This window comes from Labeo rohita, chromosome 1 (genome assembly GCF_022985175.1).
Source record: "Labeo rohita strain BAU-BD-2019 chromosome 1, IGBB_LRoh.1.0, whole genome shotgun sequence".
Lineage (NCBI taxonomy): Eukaryota > Metazoa > Chordata > Actinopteri > Cypriniformes > Cyprinidae > Labeo > Labeo rohita.
This window is the reverse complement of record NC_066869.1, coordinates 34,894,159-34,908,016: the sequence shown is the minus strand read 5'-3', so window position 1 is coordinate 34,908,016 and position 13,858 is coordinate 34,894,159. Positions and strand designations below refer to the sequence as shown.

The 13,858-nt window shown below is 38.6% G+C and overlaps 1 protein-coding gene across 5 annotated transcripts in view; it reads right to left on the bottom strand.

The window, feature by feature from the left end:
• Window positions 1-13,858, bottom strand: part of chrna6 (cholinergic receptor, nicotinic, alpha 6) — a 55,040-nt gene that overhangs the window by 27,944 nt on the left and 13,238 nt on the right. For 3 of the 5 annotated variants that reach the window (XR_007827833.1, XM_051110818.1, XM_051110826.1), the window contains exon 5: window positions 12,731-13,790. Coding sequence is in view for 4 of the 5 variants with exons in the window: in XM_051110818.1 (XP_050966775.1) it covers window positions 12,731-13,790 (1,060 nt within the window). In the remaining variant the exon portion in view is untranslated. Of the gene's footprint in view, window positions 1-4,111; window positions 4,283-7,470; window positions 8,593-12,730; window positions 13,791-13,858 lie in introns of those variants that run through there. The other 2 variants (XM_051110805.1, XM_051110813.1) reach the window with 2 other exon arrangements.

Sequence of the window (13,858 nt, the reverse complement as noted above, 5' to 3'; positions counted from 1 at the left end):
TATCTGCTTACCCCCAGGGCATCCAAGATGTAGGTGACTTTGTTTCTTCAGTAGAATGCAAACAAAGATTTTTTATCTCAAGCTGTTGCAATCTGTCACTCAAATGACCTTAAATTTGACCTTTTGTCAATGACCTTATAAATCATGACAATTTAACAGTGTATAATGACAAAGAAGCAATTTACAACATAAGGGCCTTTAATGGCCCCTTAAGTAAAGGATTTTATCCCCATGAGGACCTTTACCCCGTCGTACCCTACTCCCCTGTAATTTTAACAAAAACATAAATGTAACAACCCTAACATCACAGCTGTTTAAATGCTTTTTGAATAGCACCATAATTAAAGATCTTTATGATGATAAAAGCTGGTTTATGAGGGGTTTTCTTGCTAGTAAAACAAAAGCTGCTGTGTAGCTTGGACAAGCATAATCCAACAGAAACTCTCCACACTAGAATGAATTATTGAGTGATAGCCTCTTCCCTTTACTTCCAGTTGACTTGACAGAGACACGTGTGAGTGAATGTGCACACAAGTTTGCATGAGCATGTGCTCTGTTTCTTCCTCATGTATTCTTGCTGACCATAAACAGATATACACATAAACAAACCATTTCACATTTTCTGTCTAACTCAAATAAGAACGAATGACATCTGTATGTGACTGTGCATCTGTTTTTGTGCTTGTTTGTGTTGGACTGTGAACCCTTTACACTGAACACACAAGAGGCTGCAGCAGATGAACCATCCAAAAATCACACCTGGGGCCCTTTTATACTCCATGTGTGCCAATAGCTAATATTCTTCCCCCTGTAATTTTTCTGAAATTACTTCAGTGATGAGTACACTGCTTTTAGAAAGAGTGTTCACATTGATTTATCCGTAAAACATATCCTTGTTAAAGCCTTCAGAGAGATCCATTAGACATTTAAAAGCCCTCTCCAATGTGCCTCTATGTGTGTGTGGAAAGCAACAAACATTCCTCAGCTCTGCTTTATACCTTAGGAAAAAAGAGCATAAACACAATAGACAGCGGGAGTACAAGGAGCAGCCGGTGAACAGGTGACAATAAAAAGTTTGAGTTTTCATTTTCAGTGTTTGAGGACAGCCCTACACAAGCTCAAATACATAGATCAATGCAGCATTTTGTGCTCTGTGAGTTGAAATGAGGTGATGTCCTTGAAAGACCAGCAGTGACAAGATAAAAACCAAGCCAGTCAGTCAAGCTTAGGAAATGATTCTGCATGCCTGATCAAAACAGCGAAGAGAGAGGATTTTATTATGTTGTTTGGAGAGAAAGTGAGACAGAGTGAATGAAACGCATCACTGCTAATGTAATTGACAGCCTGTCCTTAGAGATCCCTAAAACTCCCTAAAAAAACTGACTTCTTATGTGCCACTCCTTGAAAATATCACAGATAAAATGGGGATTAAAGAAATGACAGTTCTTACTTAGCAAATAAAAGTGCTCCACTTTTTAAATCTCTTTACATTTGATGGAGAAATGTTTATTATTCAAAAACGTTTCAAAAATAGATTAAGCATTTTGATTGTCTACCTCCCTTGGAGTAATCCCAGTGGATACTGTAGCTATAAACTTTCATAAACCATTTCTATTTTGAGAACAGAAAGGGATACAGCTGTGCTCTCTTCTGTTGTGACAGTGAAGCCGATTATTAGTGGACTGAATGGGATGCACTCACAAATCAAGTAACAGTTTGGCTTTTCAGGCCCATCACAATCATATTTAAAACCCTTGTAACAGCATGTTGAGCAAAGCTAAATACATGATACAATTCTGAGCTATGATGAAAACATACACATGCACTTTTACCTAGCTATCTAAACAGTGACATTCCAGACTTTTTTTTTTCTACAACTTCATTTTCATTTACTTACTCACTTACAAATATTGTCCCCCCAAAAGAAGGTTTATTATATTCAACTCAAATTTGTCTCCAATAAATGTCTACAGGAGACCTATTATGCTATTTTGCAATATGTAATAAGTCTCAGGTGTCCCCAGAATATGCCTGTGAAGTTTCAGCTCAAAATACCCCACAGATCCTTTATAATTTTGAAAATGTTATAGCAGAAGCACACTGTTTGCATGTCTCTTTAAATGCAAATGAGCTGCTGCTCATCTGTTTGGTTTTGATTATCTTGTCTATTGCACGAAAATCATACGTCTTAAACCAAATTAGTTTAAACTTATGATATACGGTTTTCTGAGCACACACATCTAAAGCATGCGCACAGAAAGCGGCTGTCACACGGCATGTGAGTACTAAACTAAGTTCTTTTATGTTTTATTGTGCTAAAACTATCAAATACACACACATGTATGTTAAAAACACACAAGTTAAAAAAAACAGTCGGTTATGTCTGTGAATGTAAACAGCTGGGAAAGCTGTGGCAGCTGCATAATATACAGTAAATAGTGAAATCTGAGTGGCTTGTTTTTTTCACAAGCTTCCAGAAAAAGGCTTTGGGTTGGGTTTTCTGAGTGTGTAGATGCACCGAGGACCTGATTATAGCACTTAAACACAGAAAAAGTCAGATTTTCATGATATGTCATCTTTATGTAAGCTCACAGATGTTAATTTTTATATTTTTGTGGGGACTTTATACTGACTTCCATCCCCTAACCCTCTCAGAACCCTGTATGCATATTTATTTATTAGTTATTAGTTTATAATTTAACAGTTTTTTTAACCAGTTTTCCTTTTGGGGACCGCCATGACCGCCACAATTTTGTCTCCAAAGCATAGCTAACTAACGTACAGTTCCTGGGATGGAAGCATGCTACAAATAGGTCAGTCCACTATGAACCAACCTGACAGCAGCAGAATCTATGTTTGAGTTATGAAGGTAGGGTGTTGCTGTAGGAAGCACTCTGATTGGGTCTCTAGTGTTGAATGTCATAGTATGATCACTAGCCTTGAGTTTGGCATTAATAAGAATCCCAGGCCTCTCACTATATGAGATGGCACGATTTAATCATCTCGACCGAGGATTATAAAAAAAAATGCAGCAGAGGCACACCAGGTAGGTAGTCATGTAGAAAACTGTCTTCCTATATGGATGCTCATAGACAGTATGTGTTCCGTTCTGCTATTCTTCTTCATGGTCATGTGTCATGCTGAGTTTTAGTGGCTGCTGTCCTTGGTGTTGAATGGAGCTTTTAACAAAGAGACTCAAGTGTTTGCTCTACTACAAAGCAAACAAAGTCAGTCTCTCCACAAAACATCACCTCAAGAGACACTAGAACCACATCAGGTTCAATGTCAGGATTAAAACAAACCCTATAGCTCAGCTAACTGAATGTCAAATGCTATAGCTACTGAATGCAAACATAAAACAAGCTTAAACAAACAATTTATAGATCTAACCTTACATTTCCTGTAATTTCATACGACATACTGTTAACTGACATTGCTAGAATTTCCTGTGTGATATTTCACATTTCATGCTATTTTGTTGACATGAATGCAAAGTTTTGCCATGAAACTCTAGATGGTGCAGGCCGATAGGTCATAACTCAAAGTAATACAATCACATCATTGGGTCAATATCACTGTAGGGTGCCTTTTGTTGTCCTGTACATTACTCATTTGCCATGATAACTTAAGAATATACTCAAATCATAAAATTTAAGAAGTTTGTTCCTCTATTCATATTTTATTAAATAAGAGATTACTCAATTTGAGTGTATTGACCATTTGGTAATAAAAGCAGCTGTTTGTCTTTTGCAATCAGCGCGGCCTTGCACGCGCTTACAGCTGATTCCAGTTCTTTCATTCTGTCTGCTCTATTTCTACTGCTTGTTTTCGTTTTTTCTTTGCTAGTGTGTTTTGTCATTTTTTTTTTAGTTGTCCTGGTCAGTTGTTATGTTTTGTTTTTTCTGTTTGCCTAGTTATTCCTTTTGATGCCTGATTTCTCTGCGATCTGTGGCCTGCGGCTTATGGACTTAGAGCTCATCTTATTCTGGCATGTGAGAATTACTATTACCTGTGAGGAGAGACTATCTGCCTGGGATCTTATTTATGCCTGCTTTGGAGGACCGTTTTCAGTGAAGATCGGCTTCTAGCCAGGATTGTGATATCTGAATGCTTTTGTCTGTGCGAGCTAAATCTGCGTGGTGTGTTCACCTGGGCTGTGTGATTCCTGCCGGGACTTTGATCCGATATTCCTTAAAAAATCAGTTTGATTCACACTTTTGCATCTGAGTCCTTTATCCCAGGGAAACCTGACAGTCCACACTGTCATATTGGGTAATCGTCTCTTTAAAAAAAAAAAAAACATCCCCTTTAGTGACATCTGGACAACAGATTTTTTGTCTCTTCAGTGACAAAAAATTTCAACAGCTGAGGTGAGTAAGTTGGTGACTTTTAAATTGACAAATCTTCTTTGTATGAGTTTGCTTACTTGCTTTTCCTAAGCTTAACTTGTCCAACCCTGTCGGCATAAAATATGCCGGAGGTGATTAGAATACAGTATTTCAAAATATGTACTTTTAAATATACCAAATTCTTTTCAACAACCAGACTAACTACTTAACTAGTCACAGTTTGTTGTAAGATAAAATACTAATTGAAGCTCAAAATGTCTACCCTGTCACTGTTCCAAAATGTCCACCCTGTCAGCCACTTAGACTTGACAGGTTAGAGATTGATCTGTAAATGTTTTTTTTTTGTTTTGTTTGCTTGTTTGTTTTGTTTGCTTGACATCCAGGCATTTGACAGATGCTTTTATCCAAAGCAACTTATAGTGAATTCAAAGAATGTGTTTTACCAATGACCTTGGCATTGCTAGCACCATGTCCTACTGTTTGAGCTACAAGAACACTCTCAAAAAAGAACACAAACTACAGGAACAGCAGTTCCTGCTGGCTCAGCCCAGTTACATCAGCGGGTGTGTTTGTTAGAACACATACACAATACGCTCTGGAGAAGGAGGCTTTGCTATTGGATTATGGGCTGCTGTTGCCGTGACAAAAGCTTCAGATTCCATATATAGTGACAAGGAGGCTATAGCCTGGACCATGGAGACCAAGGCACACCACAACAAAGAGCTCAAAAACAACTGTAATAACAAGAGTAACAATAATATGACAACAGCACAATGTTGACCAACTAATCCTGGAAGGACAGAAATGCGGTATTTTGAGGTAAGCCTGACCTCAGAATTTAAGCACTGCAAATAAGAGAACAATATCAAAAGTACTTTCCTCTAGGAGAGAGGATTGCAAGAAGGTAAATGTGTGCAATGTATTTGTGGATCTCATGCGTTCTCATGCCACAGCCACACACATCCAGTTTTGTAGGCAACCAAAGGAAAAAATAACAAAGGGAGAGTAATACAAATGCAAAAACATGCAAATGCACAAACAAATGTTAATTTTGGATATGCAGCACATCAGTAGGCTAATCAGTATAATGAATCAGATGAAAACACAGAAAGGAAGAGCGTGAGAGAGAAAGCGGGTTTGATGAGCAGTTTATGCAAAGTTCTTTAAAACAGCAATCAAGAAAATGAACTTAATGTTCATCCACTTGAGTAAACATGCACAGATACAAAACTTTGATCCTTTATTTCACAATCAGAAGACATCTAAAAAAATGAATGAATACATTATGATAACTTAATAAACACACATCTTGGACTATAATCTGTGTCCCAAATTTGACTAGACTGTAATATGAGAGACATATGTGTGATGTTGTGTATTGCATTTTGTTTTGTGTGTTAGCAAGTGCTAGACAAAGTGCTTCACTTACAGTTAAGGTCAAAAGTTTATATACACCTTGCAAAATCCACCCTCTGTTCTTCAGAAAAATCCTTCAGGTCCCACTAATTCTTTGTTTTTTCAGCATTTTTGTGTATTTGAACCCTTTACAACAATGACTGTATGTTTTTGAGATCCATCTTTTCACACTGAGGACAACTGAGGGACTCATGTGCATTACAAACTATTACAAAAGGTTCAAATGCTCACTGATGCTCCAGAAGGAAAATCGATGCATTAAGAGCCAGGAGTGTAAACTTTTGAACTGCATGAAGATACATGTGTACATTTTTTTCTTATTTTAGCTAAATATATTAAATGTTTCAGCTGTGGATCATTCAGGTAACAACACAGTAAAAATCAAGTGCATGCAAACTAAAATTATTATTATTATTATTTAAAGTATTATTATTATTTATAAACTACTATTTTCTCTTGTAGACTAAATGTAAATGACTCAAATATATTATTCAGGTCAGTGCTAAATGATTTTCAGATTTTTTATTTATTTATTATTCATTAATTTTTTTTTAAATAACCAAGATTTTGCAGATTATACAAGGTGCATGTAAACTTTTGACCTCAACTTATACCCCAAGTGTTATATAGGTATTATGCTTTATAGTGTGTATTCATATACATAATGATTTTCCATACACATAAACCAGGGCAGGAATGGTGCATTTCCCCTTGATAGTCCTCTAATGCTCAAAGAAACAAACAAAGTCATTTCCAGCATTATTTTGTGATTTTCACAAAACCTATAATAAAGTGTCTGCTGCCTGAAGCTATTATATCAATAATGAGCAGTTGTGTGCAAAATTGCAGATTAAAGGAAGTGGGCTCTTTAGTTTTATGCTAATTTCAGCCAAATGTTGGTAATTAGCTTTTTCATTACATCAATCTGAATGTGTACAGAAGAATTTTTCTTTGGAATTAATGCATTACATGAGCTTTTAGAGCCACAGCCAAATGCTGGCACACATTAAAGATGATACTGCAGTCTGCATGCTTAAGATGCTATTGATTCTGCTGGTGTAAAGACAAAAACAGACATTCCTGAACATAAACCAATGCAGACACGGCACAGTCGTAGTGTTTCTACCCTAATTCATTTGTCTTTTTCCTTTCCCTTTTTCTCCCTCTCTCAAATGATGGCAGTGTAGGAACTTTGCGTGCCCTCAATTAACCATTTACCATTTTAAAAAAATCATTCTCACGCAGTAATTTAAAAATGGAATTATAAATGAATTACATTATTTTTTAGAGCTTATGAACTGTTGTAAGGTCATATTGTTGTGTTTTATTTTTGTAGTATATATAAATATAGCATATAATACATCTTTGCAGACTGACCTGCTGAATCACTGTTGCATTTAAAGTGCAAAAAAATCATTTCCACACACCATAAACAGTGGCGCAGGATTACAGCTGTGCTAGAATTAAGTCAGATGGTTCTAAAACTGCTTTTACACTAAGGAAATGATTATAAAAAGCTGCTACTTCAAAAGGCCTAATACTACTAAAACCAATCATAAAACCAGAGGCATTTCCAACCTCTGCTATAGCAGCCAAACCAAGATAAGCATGTGCATTTCACAGACACACGCCACATAAATATACCCATCGCTTACTGAGTTTAACACAGAGGCAGTAAGACAGAGATGATAGCGTGTACAACAAAAAAAACTTATTTTTATTTGAAAGACAGCTGTTAAAAAAAATGTTTTACAAAAGTGTCAGAAACTGACAAGTGAAAGTGGGAAAAAACGGAAGTGGTGATATTAAAGAGGGGATTATGTCTGAGAAAGCAAGAGAAAGAGAGAGAGAGAGCATGAGTGTAAGAGAGGGAGGGGAAGCAGTCATTTTAATAGCCTGCACACTTCTAAAAACAGTTAAGGATTTACACATCATGGTCAATACATCTGTTTCAAATGAATAAATAAATAAATAAAAATCTTCAGCATGCAGTATCATAGAGATGAGACACACTGAGGAAAAAACAGATTAATTAATCTCATTCTAAACACAAATTATTTGGCATAAATGGGACCTGATTAGTCATTTTTATCTGGAATGCAGCCATGCTACAACTCAAAGTTATTTATAGATCACCCATATTCTTGACTAATTCATCCCATAATCACATGGCTCACTGTTTATCCTCAAAGATTTCAGTTAACTAATCTACACAACACATTTCTTTGTGTTTAAACTGGATTTGCCACTGGCAAGAAACACACCATTACTGTCTTCTATAGATTTTCCTGAGTGACTGTCAAGTAGTTGAGAGAAAATGACCATGTTGTTTGGTACACAATGTCACATATAGTGTGTGTAATCAGATATTGTAAGTGGAATGTATTTTGACTAGTGGACACAGAACACCAATCAGTCTGATTAGTCTTCATATGGACATTTGAGTGCTTCAGGATAGATGGTGATTAGAAAGTTCACTTGGAGTGATTGATTGTTAAAAAGGCAAAAAGCAGTCTTTAAGTCCGATTGGCGAGTGGCAGAGAGAAAAACAGAACACCTGATTATTTATTTGCTGCGCGAAAACACCATACTTTAGGAGAATTTTGTTGTAGTGACGGAACAGTTGTGGTACTAATTAAATATGGAGCATGTCAGTGACTCAGATAATTATTGGTTAGAACAGGCAAGCTGGCATAGTTAATTATGAGAGGAAGCCAATCAGAGGTTGCAGGAAGAGCCCCATAGTTCCCAGCACACAGACCAGCACAAAGACCCAAAGGAAGATGCGGTCAATCACCATGGCAACATACTTCCAATCATCCTCCACCTAAGAAAGAAAGGGCACACAATAAACAGAGAAAAAGGAGAGATTGAAGGTTAATAAATGAAAGAAAAGAGAGGTTAGAGGTAACAGGGGAAGAAAATGAGAGAAAGCAGGAAAATCTGAACACAAGAAAGCAAGGTAAATGGAGGAGAAAATGGCAACGTGATGATGAGAATGAGTGAAAAGCAGGCCTGCTGAATGTCCAGAATGCTTTATTCACACTACACGGGGATAAGCTAAATTAGATTGTGCTACAATAAGCAGAGCTACGTGAAACATTTTCCCTTCACATATTTAGGCACTGGGTGCATTACAATGCTAATGTGATTCAGTAGCGCGGCTCTGAGCCAAGAGTGAAGACGAAGGATGAAGTGGTGAGACTTTCCATATCAAAGTGTGATGTCTCCACTGAGGGATCTAAAGCACTTATTGTCAGTGAAGCACTCAGTAAACATTTCCACTGAGAGAGTTGTTTCCGTAAGCTTATGCTGTGAAGTCTATGATCTATAACCTGTCCTTCTGAGTGCATTACAAGCAAAGCATAACATGATGTTGGAATTTTAGTCATACACTAAATGGGCACCTTCTTATAATGGGTAATGTTCTTTATTATGAAGATATTATGGGCCAGTTTTACAAACAGCTTGCACCAGTGCAAGTTGTACTGTCAGTTTTTACTAAAGATGCGCATTGAAGAATTAGCGCTAAAAAGGCATGGACACAGGCGCTTGACCTTACTGAATATGCATTTATAGGAGTTTCCCTTTTTAGACGCAAAATTTATGAAAGAAGAGTATTCAAATGAATCACGCAACGTGCTTTACTAACGGTTGCACTCGTCACTGTGACTCTTTATTTCTTTATTTATTATTTGCAACTACGCTAATTTGTGCCACACTTGGTGTATTGCGTTGGTTAATATATAAATGAGATGTTCTTAAATTTGTGCATAGTTAGTAAATCACTAGGGCTGTAACGATAATCGCACGATGTCGTGAGGCGCGTTTAGCACTGACAAGCTACGCCAAAATCGCGATTCGATTTTGCGCGCGATTTTGGCGTAGCTTGTCAGTGATGTACGGCTCTGTGTATTACTTGCCGCTCCAGCTGAACGCACGTGATGGAGCTTTACTACTAATCAAAGTACCGGCTTCATTGACTAAACGCACCTCACGACATTGTGCGATTATCGTTACAGCCCTATAAATCACCTACAGAAATTTCCCCTCCCATCGGCGCTGTTTTCAAATTTAATTTGCCCTAGTAAAACTGGCCCGAAGACATGTAAATGAATTAGAGATTGAGTGCATGCATTGGTAAAGGTACAGTTAAAGGGTTAGTTCACTCAAAAATGAAAATTCTGTCATTAATTACACACCCTCATGTCGTTCCAAACCTGTAAGACCTACGTTCATCTTCGGAACACAAATTAAGATATTTTTGATGAAATCCGAGAGCTTTCTGACCCTCCACAGACAGCAACACAACCACATTGAAGGCCCATAAAGGTAGTAAGGACATCAATAAAATTGTCAATATTCAACAATTTCTTCTCTTCTGTGTCAAGAGTTCTACGTCACATTCTACGGGTTCTGTTGCATGCTGACTGACACAAAAGAGAAGAAATTGTTGAATAAAGTTGTTATTTTTGTTTATATTACTTTGCGCATAAAAAGTATTCTTGTAGCTTCATAAAATTAAGGTTGAATCACTGATCTCACATGAACTATTTTAACTACCTTTCAAGGACTTCAGTGTGGTACTTGCATTGCTATCTATCCAGGGTCAAAAAGCTCTTGGATTTCATCAAAAATATCTTAGTTTGTGTTCCGAAGATGAACTAAGGTATTGCGGCTTTAGATTGACATGAGGGTGAGTAATTGTTAACAGAATTTTTCAATTTTGGGTGAACTAACCCTTTGAGCAAATAATTACTTTTCCCAAAGGGAAACAACGTACAACACATTGACTATTGGAAATCAAACTAAAAATGTATGTCTACATATCCACCAAGCAGGAATACAAACACTGCTGTTTATGTCATTCCTATCATTCAAGGAGGTGCTTCACAGTAGCTAAGGTAGAGAGGGGCTGTGACGTGTTGAACATTGTTCTCCCCCTGCTTCTGGGACAGTTGTTATGTATTCATAGTTATATATAGTTGCTCTGCTCTGTGCAACATTGACTACAGGACCAATACTCACGCCCAATGAATCTAGCAAATATAGAACAGGAATTAATAAGACAGCTCTGAAACAGCCATCCCACGAGTTGAATGACTGTGCGCTCCCTCGGGCTGTTACATGCCAAGAGATAGCCTCCACAATTCAGTGAGAGAGACATTTCTCAGGTTGCACTGTACAAAGAGCTGGTTGGGCAAAACTGACAATGAGTTGATCAAACAAACGGAAAGGTCTTAGACATATAGTTAAATAGTTAGTCTGATGCACCGCAGATCTCTCAAGAGAACCCCATGGATTTCCTTATGGCATACTGAAAGTTCTGCTACATTTTCAGAGTTAAAAATGGGTTATAAAATAAAGACTTTTTGTACAGCAGACTTTACCATTATGAATTGTAGAAACAACACTGTGCCCACAACACTGACCTTAAAGCCTACAGTTCTAATCAGCTGAGTAGATCCGTACACAAATAGGAAACACCAAGGCTGTCCTACTAGGAGACTGATGATGTCAGCATACAATGTTTTTGGTGCATAAATTATTAGACTAGGGCCACTGATGCACGGATGAATCTTTTCCTAGAGAAGCACACTGATTTGTTTTGGATAAAAACATAGGGCACCTCACATTTCAGCACAATTCAAAGAGACCTCTACTGGCATAGGAAATCTACATTCACCCTTGAAGATACCATTACCCTAGGAAAGGAGGTTAACTCCTGCCTGGTGCAGAGGCCCCCTTTAGCTTATGTAATGGCCGGGACACACCAAGCCGACTTCAAAGAGCTAGTGGCGAGAAAAGCCGACGCTGATGTCGCCTCTTGTTGGCAGCCTCTGGACCAAAAAGCTGCACTTGAACACACCACAGACTACAGCTGACTGCAAACTAACATGTGCGTTCTGTGTCTGCATGAGAGGAATTAGCTGTCTATTTCAGCAGCTATCAATAGTATATATTCGTCATTCAAAAGGAATAACTGAAACAAGGATATATGAGCTATATGCACATATACGAATCATAAACAAAACAGCGCTTACCTACCTTTTTGAATAACAGTTATGTTGATAACTTTATTCATTTTAAGTGGCTCATGTTTTTATGAAAATATTCGCATATTGGAATGCTTGGGTAAGATCATGTAACCTTAGAAGAGCCTTCAGTTTGTGCCCCCTTTACTTACTTGTTTTCATCACTTTCGCTTTAATTCTCAGGCATTGACTCGTTGGCTAAACTGAGCATCCAATTAGAGTTCTCATTTGCGCCGATGACCCCGATGGTGATTCAACACGTTAAATTGGGCAACCCGACGAGTAGGAACCCACCAAGCAAACTATCCCAACTGGCGCTGGCCGATGGCCTGACGTTGACTGGCCAACCGTCGGCTTGGTGTGTCCCAGCCTTAAGACACAACAGTTGTGTTGTTTGTTCTGATCAGAACATCCTGACCTCTCTGTTTTAAGCAAAAAATTATAATGGAGACAAAGACCACCAGTAGTTCTAGGGAGTGTAGCTTGTGCAACTAGTCACAGCCCTTTAGTAGACATTAGTAGACATTACATTGCACATTGTTCACCATTCGGCAAAACAGAATCCTGCCAAATGGAACTTCCTGTGTAAAAAGGGATCCTTCCATGGGCCTAGATATGTCACTCCCACCATCCTGAGAACAGGATATACACAGATGGCTAGAAAAAAAAACTGAGCACTGAAAAGCTTACACCAACATGAAGCCTAATTTGAATTCTGCTATCATAGGGGCCATCAGCCCATGCAGTTTTCTGCCCAGCTGACAAATGTGACTAATTTCTGCTGCGACGGAAAAACTCTATTGCATGTGGAACCAAATTCATCCAAATTTATAATTATAATGATTTTGTCAGTGTGTTTACCCAGAGAGCACAATTCCTTATAGCCAGTGTGTTGTACCGAGTGGATTGACTGAATGGGAACCACTTTACCTCTTTGGCTTTGTTGCGGCTCCTCATGTTCTCAGCAATGTACTTCACACTCTCAATAGCCTGTTTGATCTCCGGTGACACCACAGAGAAAGCCACAACTGTGTTAATTGCCTGTGGACTCAACTGACGACTCACTTTCCCACAATCCCCCTCAGTTGCCTCTTTCATCGGGTGGCATGGGCATCCTCCTTTCTTTCCTTCTAATGCTGCTTTCCCCTCTCCAAATTCCAAAGAGTTCATTGCTCCCTGTTGAGATCCACTGTTTTTCCTCTTCTTGCCCTCTCCCCCTCGTCCTGCTCCAGTCCCGGACGAACCCCCACTTTCTAATCCTCCTTTTCCAGAGGACTCTGATAGATCGAGAGGCCGGCGCATGAGCATAATGCGGGGTAAAGCTCGGAGGAAGACGGTACGAACCCAGCTAGGCATAGTGTGGGTCATAGGGGTGCGATAGTGCACGTTCAATACAAAGACGGTGATGACAATGGAGAGGGTGACGAAAATCATGGTGAAGAGAAGGTACTCGCCTATCAGAGGGATCACGAGTGAGGTGGATGGGATGGTTTCCGTAATGACAAGAAGGAACACAGTGAGAGAGAGAAGTACTGAGATACACAATGTCACTTTTTCACCACAGTCTGATGGAAGGTAGAAGACGAGTACTGTCAGAAAGGAGATGAGGAGGCAGGGGATAATAAGGTTGATAGTGTAGAAGAGGGGTAGTCGCCGTATGTAAAAACTGTAGGTTATGTCTGGGTAGATCTCTTCACAGCAGTTGTACTTGATGTCGTGCTTATAACCGGGTGCATCTATGATTTCCCACTCTCCACTCTCCCAGAAGTCTTTGAGGTTTACCTTTGAGCCAATAAGAACCAGGTCAATCTTGGCCTTGTCATAGGTCCAGGAACCAAACTTCATAGAGCAATTCTGATAGTCAAAGGGGAAGTAAGTGATGTCCATAGGGCAGGATGATTTAAAGATTGCAGGAGGGACCCAAGTGATGGTTCCATCATATTTCAAAAGAGCTTTGGTTTTGTCCTCCACCAAAAAGTCCCCAACAGCACTGTGTCAGAAATAGAATATTTGAATGTTATGACTGCTGATGCATTCATATTTCATTTTCTCATACTG